General features: G+C 38.3%; 1 protein-coding gene across 1 annotated transcript in view; it reads left to right on the forward strand.

The window, feature by feature from the left end:
• The window catches only part of Pdxk (pyridoxal kinase), a 177,318-nt gene extending 159,243 nt beyond the window's left edge, over positions 1-18,075 (forward strand). The window contains exon 8 of the mRNA XM_067135089.2: positions 16,051-18,075. Within this exon, the coding sequence (XP_066991190.2) occupies positions 16,051-16,079 (29 nt within the window). The 3' untranslated portion in view covers positions 16,080-18,075. The remainder of the gene's footprint in view (positions 1-16,050) is intronic.
• Positions 18,076-18,343: the final 268 nt, after the last annotated feature.

Below are 18,343 nucleotides of genomic sequence, written 5' to 3' on the forward strand. Positions count from 1 at the left end.
CGCCATTCTTTAGCATGTGCAAGACACCCTGGCTGTTCCAATATCGACCAGAACAATTTCCCGTCGATTGGTTGAAGGAGGCCTGCACTCCCAGCGTCCGCTCAGAAGACTACCATTGACTCCACAGCATAGACGTGCACGCCTGGCATGGTGCCGGGCTAGAGCGACTTGGATGAGGGAATGGCGGAACGTCGTGTTCTCCGATGAGTCACGCTTCTGTTCTGTCAGTGATAGTCACCGCAGACGAGTGTGGCGTCGGCGTGGAGAAAGGTCAAATCCGGCAGTAACTGTGGAGCGCCCTACCGCTAGACAACGCGGCATCATGGTTTGGGGCGCTATTGCGTATGATTCCACGTCACCTCTAGTGCGTATTCAAGGCACGTTAAATGCCCACCGCTACGTGCAGCATGTGCTGCGGCCGGTGGCACTCCCGTACCTTCAGGGGCTGCCCAATGCTCTGTTTCAGCAGGATAATGCCCGCCCACACACTGCTCGCATCTCCCAACAGGCTCTACGAGGTGTACAGATGCGTCCGTGGCCAGCGTACTCTCCGGATCTCTCACCAATCGAACACGTGTGGGATCTCATTGGACGCCGTTTGCAAACTCTGCCCCAGCCTCGTACGGACGACCAACTGTGGCAAATGGTTGACAGAGAATGGAGAACCATCCCTCAGGACACCATCCGCACTCTTATTGACTCTGTACCTCAACGTGTTTATGCGTGCATCGCCGCTCGCGGTGGTCCTACATCCTACTGAGTCGATGCCGTGCGCATTGTGTAACCTGCATATCGGTTTGAAATAAACATCAATTATTCGTCCGTGCCGTCTCTGTTTTTTCCCCAACTTTCATCCCTTTCGAACCACTCCTTCTTGGTGTTGCATTTGCTCTGTCAGTCAGGGTATTTATTTATTTATTATTTATTTATTTATTTATTTATTTATTATTTATTTATTTCTTTTGTTTATTTATTTATTTATTTATTTATTTATTTATTTATTTATTTATTTATTTATTTAGAAGTCCTACATGATCGTAATTAAATTACATAGCGTCTATGATGTTTTTGTACTCAATTTGAACCTTTTTCTGGCACCAATATCCTCAAGAAATGAATATGTGTTACTATCTGTCAAAATGACTGCTTTGGTAAAAGTTGGTAGAAAGTATGTTTGATAATCCTAGTGTTCAGAAAAGACTTGGTAAACAACTGATAGGGAATCTGCCACCAGGGCGACTACCCTACATGCAGATCATTGGTGATTGATACAGTGTTAAGTTTGGTTGAGCTGCATTGCAGACAAGTTTTTTTCACTGTGTTTAAAGCTGCAAAATTTTATTTTATTGTTTACCTTGGATTATGTTCATAATTCCTCATCCAAAAAATGGAAGAAAGGAATCAGACATCTTGAAAATTGTAAGAGGAATATAATTTATGGAGGACATTGTACCGGTTACGACCTGTACATGCCGTATTTTTTATGATTAATTGTATTCAATCATTATGCAAGACGTTCAGAGCTAACTTGGTTTGTTTACGTTCGGAAGAGTGAGCAGGCAAGCCGCCGACAGCTGTGTGTGTGACATAGCTGCAGGGACAAGTTTGACTACCCGCATGACGCCACGTGTAGCCTCCATGGCCTGGTATATTCTGGATATGAACGTCACACCTTCGCGAACATTCGATTGAAAAAATTCATAACTTCTCTAATAATAATCGCAGTGACTTGAGCAATGCGTCACTTTGAAGAGGATAGCATAAACGTCTCAAATTGCGAATCCCAAGGAAATTCGTCGAGGTATTCATGAGATAATCCGCTTCAAAGAGATCACGTTATGTGATGACGTAGGAGCCCCAAACCGAATATAAGGAGAGCTCACTTTACCCAGATCAGACAGTCATGGCTGAGTGTTCAGCCTGACTCTCCACGCTGCAGTGTTCGTCGAAGTGCTGACAGAGTCTATCTTCGAATATTTAAAGTCTTCATGTGGGACTTAAACTCTGACAGTCGTGTTGAACTCATCAATTGTGCGCGTGTGAACTCGAATGTATAACAAAGTCTTTATAATGGACATTGAGTCTATCAATCAAGTTGAACTTATAATCTGTGCACGTGTTTGAACTCTGATTATGACAAGTCATGTATTGGACTTAGGTGACAACAGTAAAGTATAACTTATATTCTGTGCGCATGTAGAAACTTCTCAATATAACTTACTTTCGTTCTTGTGGAACTGAGTTCATTACCACGTTGCCTGTGTGAAACTTAATCTCCGAACCAATATTAATTTAAATGTGGCACTACCGCGATATACTAGGAACTGTGATATTTCTTTTTAAATATCAGTCAGCAGAACTTAATCTCTGAACCCATACCATTAATGTCAGTGTGACACTATTTATACTATTAACTGTGACATTTTTTCTTTAAATATCAGTCAGCATAATTTCCTTAATAGACACGAGTATTTATGAAAGTGTTCGAACTTTCCCATGAAAGTTAATGCAAATGATTACCATGATAAAAGTATAATCGTGTTCTACGACACCAAGGTTTCACTCCGAACTCAAACTGTGTTCTTTATCCAATTCAAACAAAATTGTGTATTATTTCTTCTGAACAGGGTGTAAATTATTTGTGTGTGACTGACAGCAGTGTCTTTGATAAACTCTCGAACAGTCACATATTTTATTTAATGTCAAGTGCGCCTAGCAACGAACTGTGCTTTTCATTTCAACCTTATTTCTTCGTCAAAGTGTTTAGTGTTGTTTCATGACTGACAGCAGTGTTTTTGATAAACTCTAGAGCAGTCATACATTTCTTTCAATGTCAAGTGCTCCTTTATTTAGTGGAAAATCACCACAAACTGTGCCGAATGCGTGAACAATTTTCAGTTTCATTCTTTCTATTCATGAACTGTGCTTTATTTTCTTCCAATCTCGATGCCGCTCGCATCTACATCTTTAGTGAACTTTTAAATTCTATCTACAAGATTAAGAGTGAATTCGACGGCATATCCCAACCATATAAAAAGAAACAGAGCTGTTAAACCAAAGTGTCAGGGGACTGTGTAATTCTGGACGCTCGTATAAGTTATGTAACGAGTGATTACCCCGCAGCATCGTCGGAGATCATTGGAGATCATCCAGAACGTTGAAAGTTCAAGACTCAAACCCATATCAAACCAACCTGGGTGTTCCGGCCTTCTCTCAACGTAATATTGGCAACTATTACATGTAATAAAAATCATTTTTGGTCCGTATTGATGATATTTGATTGAAATAATAACATTAAGTTATTTATTAGACCACCTAATCAATACAAAATCGTCTTGGATGATTTACATAAATTTGTTAACTAATAGTGGTACATGTTTTGCCTTCCCTGAAGGCATCATCAGCCATAGTCTTAACCTTAAATTAAAAATAAGCGTCTAAATAACATGTAGTAATGAAATGAATTTTAAAATCTTGAAGAGATTTGAAGTAAAATAACATTAAAAATAACAATGATGGTTTGTACAATGTGATGAGATATAATAGTAGAAGTATTAACAAAATTAACATTAGAAGGCTGCTAAAATAAGTGCAATGGATAAAACAACAGATTGTTATACAACAAGTAGTAAGATTGCATAAAAGTAAAGTTGATAGTTTGGCGGTTATAATTAGACGATGGTGAAAAATCGTATATAATCAAAGTAAAGAAGAGAGAATAAAAGTCAAAGTTAGTCGAGAGATCCGAAGTTAATCATGATCTTGAAGATAAAAGACGAAAGTCAGATGCATATGGTGAAGTTGTAGAACACGTTGAAGATATGAAGTTGGTGAATAGAAGTTGAAGAACAGTTTCAAATAGGATCACTATGGACCATCTCAAAATTTGAAGTGATGTTCAAATGTTGTAAATTGTGAGTTTGTAGATATTCTAGTTGAAAAAGCATATAAAAGTGGAACTGTAAAAGGAAGCAAGAAACGTAGAGTTAATTGTGTGAAAAGATATTTGAAAATATTGAAGTAGAATCGTGTGCACTTACCATTTGACGGTGACAAAGATAGCTTGTAACATTATGAGTTAGAAGTATTTGCAACAGTAGACTTCTTGCTACGTGTGTTATAACTGAAGGTTTGTGCTGGAGGGGGATCTGTTTGCGTTGACGTAACTATTGGAGGGGGGCTGCTATTGGTGGGAGGGAAGGAAGAGAGTGTATTACTGCGCGTGTTGTAATGGTGTAAGGCTATAGGAGGGAGCGATGTTACGGTGGGTGTGGCTATGGGTTTATTGGTTGTATTTGAATTAGAGGTACTAGCGGCGGGGGGAAGGGAGGGGGGTATATTAGCTGTAGGGGAGGTGGGAACGCTAAATGATGTGAGGTTGAAGATTTTTAAGAATATGTTGGTGAGGGAAGTTGATTCTCGTAATAAAATAAGAATCTGTTCATACAAGGGGCTTTTTTTATCAATAGTGTCATTTAGATTCTTATCTTTATTAAAATGTCGGTCGAGGAAAATAAATAAGTTTTCATATTCTGTCATGAGTTTGCTTTTATCGACTCTTTTTAGGATATGGAGGTCTTGTTCTATTGTGGTGAATTTATGCCCTGTGTCCCTCATGTGGTTGGCCATTGCGGAGAATTTGTTGTGTCTTTGGGCATTGTAATGCTCGGCGTATCTGGTGGAGAAGCTGCGGCCAGTTTGGCCAACATAAGAAAAATTACATGTAGAGCATTTCAATCTGTATATTCCTGATCCAGAGTAATTATTGTCTGTGATGTTAATAGAGTTGTGATTGAAGAATAAATTACGATTAGTGTTTTTTGTTGTGTAGGCTATTTTTATTTCGTGCTTCATTAATGAATTGGTTATCGGATAAATGCTATGGTTAGTGAACGTGAATTTAGCGTATTTTGGTTTGACGGGTTTCAATGGAGTTAAATTGGTAGCTAGTTTCAGTTTGGTTTTATTGATGATTTTATCAATCATACTCGTGTTAAATCCATTGAATTTAGCTATTTCCTTAATGAATAGTAATTCTTTCTTTAAATGAATAGAGGACATAGGGATCTTTAATGCTCTATATATTAAACTGTGATAAGTGGCTTTTTTATGTGAGTTGGGATGTAAAGAATCATTTTTTATGGTTGTTGGAGAAAAGGTGGGTTTTCTGTATATTTGGAAGTCGAATTTGTTCAATGCTCGTGTGATTTTGATATCTAAGAAGTTCAAAGAGTTATTGAACTCATCTTCTTTAGCGAATTTAATATTATTATCTAAGTTGTTGAGAAATGATAGTATTTTATTGCTGTTGTTGATTTGTTTATCAATGATAGCTATGGTATCATCAACATAGCGATGCCAAAGACAGAGTCCGTTGATGTTATTAATAATCTTACTATGTTCGAGATTATCTAAGTATATATCGGCTAGTATTCGGGTCTCCCATTGCTAGACCTTCTTGTTTGTAAATTTTCTTATTGAAGGTAAAATAGTTGTTGTCTAAAACGAAATTAAGTAATTTTAACCATTCATCAATTTTGATTTTACTCAATGTGCTATGTTTCAACATGATGATCCACAGAACTACCTGTAATACCACAATGCCAAGAAAGCAGCAAGTATGGTAAGAGATCATGCATTTGAGGTTTTATATGACCATCTAGAAACAAAATGAAGAGAAAAGGAGATGCATTAAGGATAAGCAAAACTCTGTCATAACAAAGAAGGAGGAAGTTAAGAGCCATCATAAATTGTATTTTCAAGAACTGTTCAATGAAGAGAATTCCAGAGTATCCTGTGAAAAACTTCCAATCAAAATCAGATCATATTTGCCTTCCAATTGCTCACCAGAAAGTACTGCCTGCACAGAAAAGGAAAGAGACATGGAAATCTTTGAAAAAATAATAGATTATACTCGTAAAAACAATAATAATGATATGGTAATAATTGGGGGAGATCTAAATTTGCCTGAAGTTGAATGGAAAGGAGCTGCAAGTGAAGCCCATGAACAGAAACTGGCAAATAAGTTAATTTGGGAGGGAGGATTTACACAAGTAGTACAAGAACCGACTCGTCTCAATAACTTACTAGATGTATTCTTGGTTAAACCATGGGAAATTGTTGATAAAACTGAGGTAATTGAAGGAATAGGAGACCATAAGGCTGCAATAATGGATGTAGGACTTGTAACAAAAAGGCTTAATAAGAGGGTTACACAAGACAAGAAATTGTACAGAAAAACTAAAGTTGATGAATTTGGGACTTACCTTAAATCACAATTCAGTTGTTGGATAAGTGAAGGGAGTAACGTGGATACACTTTGGGCTAAATTTAAAGGAATTATTTGGGAAGGAGAGAAGAGATTTGTACCTGTTAAGAAGGGTAAAACGACCTCAGACCCTGTTTATTATACAAGGGAAATAAGAAAATTAAAAAGAAAATGTAGAATAGTAAACAGAAAAATCAAAGAGGGTAGGGAGAGTAGAGAAACTAGAAAACAGCTAATGAGGGAACTGAATAGAGTGAAAAAGGAAGCAAAAGAGAATTATATGAATGGCATACTTCAAGAGGGTAATGACCACAAAGGGAAGTGGAAAAAGTTGTATTCATATATCAGGAATCAAAAAGGAAAAGGAATCCAAATTCCTACAATGGTGGGAGAAGGGGGTGAACACTATTTAACAGATACTGAGAAAGCAAACCTATTTAGTAGGGAATTTAGAGATTCAGTAGATGATTGTCAAGAGTTGGAAACCGAAACAGAAAATAGAGAGGGAGAGAGACAGAGGGAAACAAGAAGCTTCTCATTCACAAACGAAGATATTTTCAGAGAAATCCAACTGCTTCAGCAAGGAAAAGCAGCAGGAAGTGATCAAATTACTGGGGAGGTATTAAAGACAATGGGGTGGTACATAGTGCCTTATTTAAAATTTCTCTTTGACTATGTCATAAATAATAGTGTAATACCAAAGGAATGGAAGGAATCTATAATAATACCAATTTATAAAGGAAAGGGTGATAAAAGGAAACCAGAGAACTACAGACCAATCAGCCTGACCAGTATAGTTTGTAAAATTCTGGAGAGTTTAATATCGAAGTACATCAGAGGGATATGTGATGATAAAAATTGGTTCATGAGGAGCCAGTATGGATTTAAAAAGAAATTTTCTTGTGAGGCACAACTGGTGGGATTTCAGCAGGACATATCAGATCAGTTGGATTCAGGAGGTCAGCTAGATTGCATAGCCATAGATCTTTCCAAAGCCTTTGATAGAGTGGAACATGGAATATTATTAAAGAAATTGGAGGGAATAGGATTGGACGTAAGGGTTACACGTTCGATAAAAGCATTTCTGAATTCAAGGGTTCAGAAAGTCAAAGTAGGAAATAATGTATCTCAGGAAGAGAAAGTTTGGAAGGGAATTGCACAGGGTAGTATAATCGGTTCGTTACTTTTCTTAATATACGCAAATGATTTAGGGAACAATATAAGATCAAAAATAAGATTGTATGCAGATGACATAATTGTTTATAGGGAAATAAACAACATTGAGGATTGTTCAGAATTACAAAGGGACCTTGAATGTATCCAACAATGGGTTGAAGAAAATAATATGAAGGTTAATGGAGGCAAATCAACTGTTACAACTTTTACAAACAGGAGCTTTAAAACTGAACTTGAATATACTTTGGATGAGGTAGTTATCCCAAAAGATGGCAAGTGCAAATACTTAGGTGTGAGATTTGAAAGTAATTTGCACTGGAAGGGTCATATTGATGACATTGTTGGGAAAGCATACAGATCATTACATGTCATAATGAGGCTACTTAAAGGATGCAACAAAGAATTAAAAGAAAAAAGTTACTTGAGTATGGTTCGTCCATTATTGGAATATGCAAACAGTGTTTGGGATCCTCACCAAGAATACCTAATAAAAGAAATAGATAGTGTGCAGAGGAAAGCAGCAAGATTTGTAACAGGGGATTTCAGGAGAAAGAGTAGTGTATCAGAAATGTTAAAGGAACTTGGGTGGGAAACTTTAAGTAAGAGAAGGGAGAAAACTAGACTTATAGGATTATATAGAGCCTATACAGGAGAAGAAGCATGGGGAGATATCCGTGAGAGGCTTCAGTTGGAAAATAATTATATCGGCAGGACTGACCACAAATATAAAATTAGAAGGAATTTTAGCGATTGGGGTAAATTTTCATTCATTGGGAAGGGTGTGAAGGAGTGGAACAGTTTACCACGGGTAGTGTTTGATCCTTTTCCAAAATCTGTACAGATATTCAAGAAGAGAATAAACAGCAACAGAGAAAATAAATGAAGTGTTAGAGGGCATTCGACCAGTACAGGTTATTGTAAATAAAAAAATGTGTGTGAATAAATTAATTCCATCCCCTGGTCTAAGGAGTTTGGACAGCCAAAGTAGGGGACTGCTTGTAGGGGTGAAGTACAGTGGGGACTTCGAGGGCCCTGGGACCGCTACGGTAGCTGTGAAGGCCCTTCAAGAACTCTGAAAAGTGGTGGCAAAAGGGGCTCTGGTTAAGACGCAGCAGGTCGTTATGCTACTTAGGATCCAGAACGGGTAAAAAAAAAAAAAAAAAAAGTAAATAAATAAATGCAATGTAAATATTAATGTTATACCAGTTGTATAGTATCATTTGAAGTAATTCCACATACTGTATATCAGTTGACTATATTTGTAAGTAGTACAGGAGATATTATAAGTAGAATTTTGTAAACAATATAAATTTATTAAGGATGAGCTGTGTGTTTAATAGAAAACATTGTTAGCGTAAATTGTATAATATTGTATTATAGGAAAAAAAATTCTTCTCTAGTTAATTTAATATTTAGTGCTTGACAATAATGTATTTTAGTGTACCATTTGCCACCGAGGTAGACACCTCATTTGCAAATAAAGAGATTTTGATTTGAAAAAAAAAAAAAAAGAAAGAAAACTGCATATTGTCTTTATAGATTTACAAAAGGCCTATGACAGAGTGCCACGGGATATGATTTGGTGGGCCCTTAACATAAAGAAGTTCTACATGCATACATCACCCTCATTCAAGGTATAAATGCCAAACATGTGTGCAGTTCATGCAGGCCTATGGAAAATTTTGCAGTTAAAGTAGGTCTGCATCAGGACTCTGCACTTTATCAATTATCTTTATGAAAAGGTATGGGCTAACTATCCAGGGATATCTAGCAAGAAGCCCTGTGGAGTATGTTGTTTGGGCTAGTGGCAGACAGTGTAAGTGCACTTCATGACAAATTTAATCGGAAATATGTATTGGCAGAAATTGGGTTAAAAGTCAGGAGATCTAAGATAGAGTATATGCACTGCAATTTTTCGATGGATGGCCAGATAAGTGCAGCACTGCTTCTTGACAATAAGAAAGTCATTCATGCCAGCACCTTCAATTATCTTGAATTTGTGTTGCAGGTTGATGGAGACATTTGTAACTGTAGAGGGACAATTACGCCTACACATACTAAAAATAATAATAATAATAAATATTGACATTAATAAAAATAATGTGAAAATAATAATAATAAAAAATTGACATAAAATGTGAATAAAGAAATAGTCAAATAACGCAGTGGCGGTGAATACACATCAGAGCATGGAAACGTGACGGATAACTTTCAATACGCAAATTTAAATCCAATACAAGGGAACACTTACAGACCTAAAAATTGACAACTAAGACAGGATTGTGGAATGTGCGGGGGCCCAATGGGGTCCATGGGTAGGTATGGCGTTAAGGGGGGAAAAAGACTTACAATAAACACCCTCTAGCTCAACTTTATTAAAAATAACAAAGAAAGTTTTACAAAAAGCAAGTTAAATTACATAGGAACTGATGCTTGACTCGACGACAGATATAGGTTGGCTAACCAAAGCGAAAAAATAATCAGGAAGCTTAAATCCTTTAGTAAAATGCAAGTTAAATGTATGTAGAATTACACAAGGCTTGTCAATTAAAATGCAGGTATAAGACTTGAAGTTACAACCTACGAGAATCTAGGGCAAACTCAGACATGTTAAAACAAAACTTTAAAAATTATATTAAGCGAGAAAATACCAAAATACAAAAGGAGTTAAATTAAATCAAACAAAATCAGAAAACATTGAAATGGAAATGGAAATGGCACTTACCAAAAAGGAGGTAGGGTCCCCGGAGGGGAAATCCTTGAGCACATCTGCACTCGCTAGGTGAGTCGGATGGAAAAGACGCCGAGCACATGCATAATTTTCCGAAAACCAGCAAGAAGACCGGAAATGGGCCGATTACAATTAACCAATAAGAAACAATTTCTACTAGATTCTCGTTTGCCAATACAATTGCATGACCATATATGTTCATTTCCTGGCCTACTGATTCAAGAGGGGTTACATCACCCGTTTCAACATCAGTAACCACGCGTGCGGTATAGGATGCTTCAAAATAAAGCACCTTACAAAATTTTACATTGGATTACAATTTTGACATACGGAATTACAAAAAATAATTTTTAAATAATTCTTCAAAAATTCTTCAAGTTAAATATCCCAAATGTTTTCTTTACTTCATGCTTGCTGACATAATTTTAAACGATCAATTACGTAAAATTTACTTTAAAAAAAAATCACTTCAAAAACAATTTCTCGCATCTTGCAATGTTCATTTATATTTCCATATATCTCGCTGTTTCCTTATTTAAAAAAGATTATTACAAACATGTTTAATTTACACAAACAAATATTCCAGCAGAGTCCAGAGTTCTCGTATTTCTTCCTTTCTCACAAAACAAAATATTACCCCAAAAAAATGAAATTCTGTTGTCCTTTCTTGATGACAAAAATGCAATTCTGCTGTTCTTTTTTGATAATACTCCTTCCGGTGTCCAGGCCTGGTGAGGTTTCTAGTGTTGAGTCAAATTAAGCTGCAGGCTCCACTCTTGGTGGTGCCCTTCCATCAATTCCTTTAAGTTTCAGCTTTGCAACCATACTTCCCCCCGGAACCCAAAAGCTTTGGTTTCCCGGGAGCTGCCCGCCGAGTCATCGGAGGAACTTCGGCGGATCGCTAGCTGGCATCGTTTATGGTTAGAACTAGGGTGGTATCTGATCGCCTTTGAACCTCTAACTTTCGTTCTTGATTAATGAAAACATACTTGGCAAATGCTTTCGCTTCGGTCCATCTTGCGACGATCCAAGAATTTCACCTCTAACATCGCAATACGAATGCCCCCGCCTGTCCCTATTAATCATTACCTCAGGTTCCGAAAACCAACAAAATAGAACCGAGGTCGTATTCCATTATTCCATGCACACAGAATTCAGGCGCAGCTGGCCTGCTTTAAGCACTCTAATTTGTTCTACACTTGCCACAACATTTATAGGGATGCCACCAAATGGATAAAAATGTGGATGGTCAAAGTGGCAGGCAGCAACAGTCTAGAGGTCAAATTTTTCAAACCCTCTATTTGTGAACATATAAGATTTAAGGGCATCCATCATGTAAAATTTGAACTTCCTACATTAAGAGGTGTTGGAGATATGGTGATTAGCAAGTGAGTGAATTGGTGAGTGGTACTTGACTCATCTAGTTTTTTCTTCTTTTGGGGTTGGCTTTTCTGGTCACTCTCGCCCAGTATTTACTGTCTTGGACCCTATCCTTGGATATATTGCATTGTGTCAGGTCTTTTGAAACATGAGCTTTCCATTTCATTTTCGTTCGTCTCTCTTGTGAGGCTCAAAGAGAAAAGGGTTTAGATATTCATATCACAGGGAGATTTAAGGGGTTACATAATTAAAATTATTCACTCCTCTGAAACCATTTGACACATGGAGAGGACAATTCACATAATAGATCCTCTCATTTTCAGAGAATTAAATAACAACTGGTTTTAAGAATTCAAACTTTAAGGGGGTTAGAAAGAGGTTACACATAGAAAAATCATTCTGTGTGCATATGTAACTTCACTGGAAGAGGTATTTTACAAGCAGAATTACCTCCCGACACATGCTAAAGGAAATAAAATCTCAGGTGTTGGGGTACGGTGAAGATAAAAAATTGACAGTAAAGAACGTGCAAGGACCCATAAGGACATCCACTGCACAAATACTGGCAATTTATTTTACATCATACGCCCAGCGCACGGATTTTCTTCTTGCCATTTGGTGAATGAATGGAAAATGTTTGTTTCATGGTATGATCCTGACACTATTGTGTCTGTTACTGACAGATCTCCCCACTTCCACTCTGGAATGACCGTTGTCTTCTAAGTTAAACAATGATTGGAGTTCAGTGTTTCCTTGGTTTACATACAACAGTTTTGTTATTTGGACAATGATTATGGATTGGAATCAAGCCCTTCCCTAGATTGTTTCCATGGATTGGATGGATGCTGCATTGATTTCTGGTTATATAATTTGGAATTAAATTGGGAGTTACTATTTCTCTGCTGTTGATTTTGAATTTCCGCTATTGTTTAACAGTTTATGTAAGATTGTGCGAGTGTTATGGAACATATTTTGGTAGACAAGGTGAATGTCACACAACAAGTGATGCACAACAGGGATGACTGTGACTGCGTCTTCTTGTCGCTGGCATACCTGCCACATATTTCTTAAAGCATGAGTTCCATCATTTATATTGCTAATATTCTTGTAAATTGTGCAGTGGTACCACAAAGCAAATGAAGTCCCTAGAAGTGACCATATTTACAGGCTTCGGTCAAAGAGAAAGATTTTGAGCCATGCATTCCTCTCATCCCAATAAGACTAGCTCTTTAAAAACTACTGTTCCCTGGCCCCCTGTGGGTGGCGGGCAGTAGAATAATGCCCACAATGTCCCCTGCGGGGTCCCAGGGGCTCTTAACTTGTGAGCATGGGTTGGCAACCACAGGAGTCCTGGCAGCACTTACTTGGGCCAGGCTCCTCACTTTCATCTATCTTATCCAACCTCCCCTGGTCAGCTCTTGTTCATTTCTGGACCCGAAGGTATTAGAGCATTCGAGGTGTAACTACGAGTGTAAGCTTATTAGTATATCATAAGCAGTTATTGTGTGAAATTATGTTCTCATGTGGAAAGTGTGTGCCGATAAATTTTGTCAGAAGTCTGGAAAAGTATTACATGTTCAACTATGAACCCCCTAATACCATTAATGAAAGTGAAAACAGAATGTCAGTATCTTAAAATGTTCACGAGTTATTTGAGGTGGATATCTTATCTGAATAACCCTGCATAATTTGTGAATAACTGTAGATAGGATGTACACCTACCTGGATACTAGAGGCATGCATTATTCGAACTTGAGACGGGGCAAGATGTGCCTTGCTACATATGCAACCACCATTACACATTAGTGAAACGTGTAATCTAAATGAAGGTTAGTAATGGTAATGAGACAAAGTCTCTCATAGTGCATTGGCACTGCCGGTGGCTACAATTGGCCTACGTAGTGGCCTCCACGGTATGCACTGGCCATGCGTCTTGGTAGGTGTGCTAGGTACCAACTGATGAGCCCAGCCTAGCACACGGGGGCGAAACGCTGGCAACCAGGAATGGGTTAGCTGGAAAATTTATAATGTCCAATAACGGACCATTTATAGTGGTATTATAAATTTACTCATTCGGAACAAATATTTCAGAATCCCAATGGGAATCAACATCAGGATAACATGATGCAAACTTTACTAGCAACCATATGAATTTTAGGGAGCAATGGAATGATATGTGTAGATACTTTAAGGCAGAAACAGGTTCCAGGAAGGACATTCCAGGGATCATTAATGAATAAGTGGAGTGTACATGTGAGGACTTACAGAAGGCAGAAGTATTCAGTCAGCAGTATGTAAAGGTAGTTGGATATAACGATATCCATATAGAGGATGCAACTAATGGTGGCAAATTACTGAAATTTACCTATGATAATACATCTACATAGTGCCATACTTGAAATACTTATTTGATTACTGTTTGCACGAAGGAGTGATACTAAATAAATCAAGAGTTGCAATAGTAGCTCCAGTGTACAAGGGAAAGGGTGACAAACAAAATTGATAATTACAGGCCAGTCAGCTTGACATGTGTTTGTAAGCTCTGGGAAAGCATTCTTATTGATTGTACTAGACATGTTTACGAAATTACTAACTGGTTTGATAGAACAGTTTGGGTTTAGGAAAGGTTATTCCAGTGAGGCTCAACTTGTAGACTTCCAGCAAGATATAGCAGATATCTTGGATTCAGGAGGTCAAATGGACTGTATTGCTCTTTACCTATCCAAGGCTTTTGGTACTGAGCAAGTGGTTGTGCAGTTTGGGACACATAGCTATCAGCTTGCATTCAGGAGATGATTGGTTCGTATCCCACTGTTGGCAGCCCTGAATATGGTTTTCTGTGGTTTCCCATTTTCACACCAAGTAAATGCTGGGGGTAGATCATGGGAGATAACTGATGAAAATGACGGCTATTGACTAAACAAAAGGGTAGTTGAACGAGTGGCTAAATTTATAGAAAATAGAATTCAGAGAATCAGAGTAGGTGAAGAGTTATCTGATCCCGTAATGATTAAGAGGGGCGTTCCAAGGGCTGTATTACTGGACCTTCATGTTTTATTATATACATAAATGATATGAGAAGGAACTGGAGTCATATATAAGGCTATTTGTGGAAGATGTTTTACTGTATTGAGTAGTGAATGAGTTACAAGACTGTGAGTAACTACAAAAAGACCTCGACAATGTTGTGAGATGGAAAATGGACAATGGTATTGTGGTAAATGGGATGGAAATTCAGGTTGTTTCAACAAGAGGTAAAGTCCTTTCAGTTTTAATTACAATGTTGATGGGGTGATAGTACGCCAAAGGGATCACTGTAAGTAGGGAAGGACCAGGCACAGCGAAGAGCCAGGGCAATAACAATATAGTTGGTCCGTTATTGGACATTATAAATTTTCCAGCTAACTCATTCTTGGTTGCCAGCGTTTCACCCCAGTGTGCTAAGTTGGGCTCATCAGTTGGTAAATAGCACACCTACCAAGATGCACGGCTAGTGCATACCATGGAGACCACTGCGTAGGCTACTTGGAGCCACCGGCAGTGCCAATGCACTATGAGAGTCTTCCTCATTTTCAAAAATTGATGCCTGCCTGGCCATTACGGAAAATTACGCTAGGTCATAGATGATGTTTTACTGTGTAGAGCAGTGAATAAGTTACAGGTCTGTGAGCAACTATGCTGAGTTGCTTCTGCAGTAAGTGCTGCAATCTGCTGGAGATATGAGAATCAGTAGTACAAAGACTGCAGTTGTAGACAGAGTGAGACTACACTGTTATTCATAGATATTTGTATCTATTTTAAAAGTGATTGCGATTACAATGTATTTTAGTTTTCTTCCCAACCGCTTACTGACACACTTTGCTTGCTTTTTGCTACATTACATTTAAGTGTTCCGTCATGATATCCTTAATGGAGCACAGCTGGGCAAAGCAGATATTTATTCACTTTGCCCGTGCAGGTTAATGTTGTTGAATACTTTGTCCATAATTTTTTTTTTTGGCTATTTGCTTTACATCGCACCGACACAGATTCGTCTTATGGCGACAATGGGACAGGAACGGCCTGGGAATGGGAGGGAAACGGCCGTGGCCTTAATTAAGGTACAGCCCTAGCATTTGCCTGGTGTGAAAATGGGAAACCACAGAAAACCATCTTCAGGATGCTGACAGTGGGATTTGAACCCATTATCTCCTGGATGCGAGCTCACAACTGCGCGCCCCTAACCGCGCGGTCAACTCGCCCGGTCATAATTACTTTAGAGTGAATAATAGTTTATCTTGATAGAAATACCAAACTATTTATTTATTGTTTGTTTGTTTGTTTGTTTGTTTGTTTGTTTGTTTGTTTTACCATGCAGACCAGTGTAAACTGGTAGGTTTAGTAGGATTGTAACCTATTTAAAGCAGACCAATTTTGACAATTACTAAGTAAACATGTCAAAATTAACATATCAAGTGTATCAATAATAATCTGAACGTTGTATTTTTATTTTCAGATGGTTTACAATTACAAATGAGCCAGTGATCAGGGCAGCCAGTCCAAAGAAACGATGAAGAAAGCTCTGGAGGAATGTTAAGAGAAATCCTATTACTCTGATGCTGAAAAATGCGGTCTTCCTTTTTCTACGCTGTACCAGCACTACAAATCCAGCTCTAGCAAGAAGCAGTTAGGCAGATTTAGAATAGTTTTCAGTGAGGAACAAGAACTCGAACTAGTTGACTGTTTGAGAGAAATGGACAGTCTCTTCTAATGTACTTACAAAAACAGAATTAATGAAATTGGCATATGATTTTGTCAATAGAAATAAAATCCCTTGTCCTTCAAGCTGGAAAAAAAAAAAAAAAAAAAAAAAATTGTTAGTGTTGGAGCTGACTGGCTGGAAGGGTTTCAAAGTCAACATCCCAAAATTGTATTGCGTACACCAGAATCAACATCAAATGCAAGGGCTCGCGGGTTTTAATCGTCCTCAAGTGGATCGATTCCACAGTATTCTATAGGAACAAATTGACAAAAACAACATAACGGCAAGTACTCTGTTCAATATGGACAAAACTGCAATTTCTCCAACAAAACAGCTCCCAAAAGTGTTATCTCTGGTAGGAAAGAAGCAAGTTGGTGTAATTTCCAACACACTAAGAGGTGCATTGACTACAGGAATATGTTGCTGTAATGCTGCTGGAGGCTTTATCCCACCATTCCTCATTTTTTCCAGAAAAAGGATGCAAGAGAGACTACTTGATAACGCTCCACCAGGAACGCAAGCAACAGTCACCGAAAGTGGGTGGGTAAACGGAGAGCTACATTTTTTGTCGAGCATGCTCACCCTGGACCTGACAAAAAAGTTCTTTTGTTGCTTGACAATCATGAGTCACATAAATATACCCTGCCCTTGAGTTTGTATCCAGGAACAATGTTGTGTTTGTGTTGTTTCCTCCTCACACGACTTATAAAATGCAACCTCTGGATGTTGCGGTTTATGGCCCTTTGAAGATATATTATGAGCAAGAAGTGAGTACGTTCCAGAAGAATCATCCTGGAAGAATAATTAACCAGGTTGACTTTGCTGGACTGTTTGCACCTGCTTATTTGAAAGCAGCTGCTGCCCAGAATGCTGTAAATGGGTTCAGAAGTGCTGGATTGTGGCCTTATAACCCAAATGTGTTTTGGGATGAAGAACGTGCACCTGCATCCGTCACCAGTTGCGAAGTTGATCAGGATAATCCAATCACATCTGAGATTCAAGTGCCTGATGAAGCTGAAGGAACCACACACTTCACTGAGGAATCATCAACAAGTGGCGATAATCCAAAACAATGCAGTCCGAAAGAAATGAGGCCACTTCCAAACATGATACCTCAAGTGAAGGCCAGGGGGCGGACCTGCCAGAAAGCTGATGTCCTTACAAGCACGCCGATCAAAGATCAGCAGAAGGCTAAAAATGTCCAAGAAAAGAATAAACAACGCTGGACCTAGCTGTCAAGCTAAGAGACAGCTTCTAAAGAAGTGAAGAAAATGAAAATCCACAGCCTGTTTTGTCATTTGACCGGGTCAGGAATGGAATGAATGAAGCCCCATCTAGCGGCGAGGATAGGAACTGTGCCAGCTGCCGAAGCCTGTCGCACCTCCTCTGGGGCAATGATTAATGAATGACAAATGAAATAAAATGGTAATGGAGTGTGTTTCTGGAATGAAAGACGACAGGGAAAACTGGAGTACCCGGAGGAAAACCTGTCCCGCCTCCACTTTGTCCAGCACAAATCTCACATGGAGTGACCAGGATTTGAACCACGGAACCCAGTGGTGAGAGGCTGACGCACTGCCGCCTGAGCCACGGAGGCTCTCGGAAGTGAAGAAAACAGTGCAAAAACACCATGCACAGTTTGTGATGAATCTTATTCTGGGCGTGGCCAGTATTATTGTGTTCAGTTTGAATAAACACACTGAACATTAAGAACATTGTGATAAAGGAACAGAATAATAATTATTAATTTTCAGTATATTGAATGTGTGTTTCCTTTCTCTCTTCCCCCCCCCCCCCCCCCCCAACCCTTCAGTCAGCTATTACAGGTAAACTGTGAACGTATAAAAACTATTGAAAACAAATTGTTGAATTCCATTTGTATGCAAATATCAAATATATATTTTCTTAGTATTAACACTTTTAAACAATTCATTTTGTTATTCACTTTGCTCGCATGTGAATATTCACTTTGTCCGGCTATATAGGCAATGTGAATAATTTGATAGAATTACTTAATACCGAATTTTAACTATGAATACTTTAACAA

Source organism: Anabrus simplex, chromosome 1, assembly GCF_040414725.1.
Source record: "Anabrus simplex isolate iqAnaSimp1 chromosome 1, ASM4041472v1, whole genome shotgun sequence".
Classification (NCBI taxonomy): domain Eukaryota; kingdom Metazoa; phylum Arthropoda; class Insecta; order Orthoptera; family Tettigoniidae; genus Anabrus; species Anabrus simplex.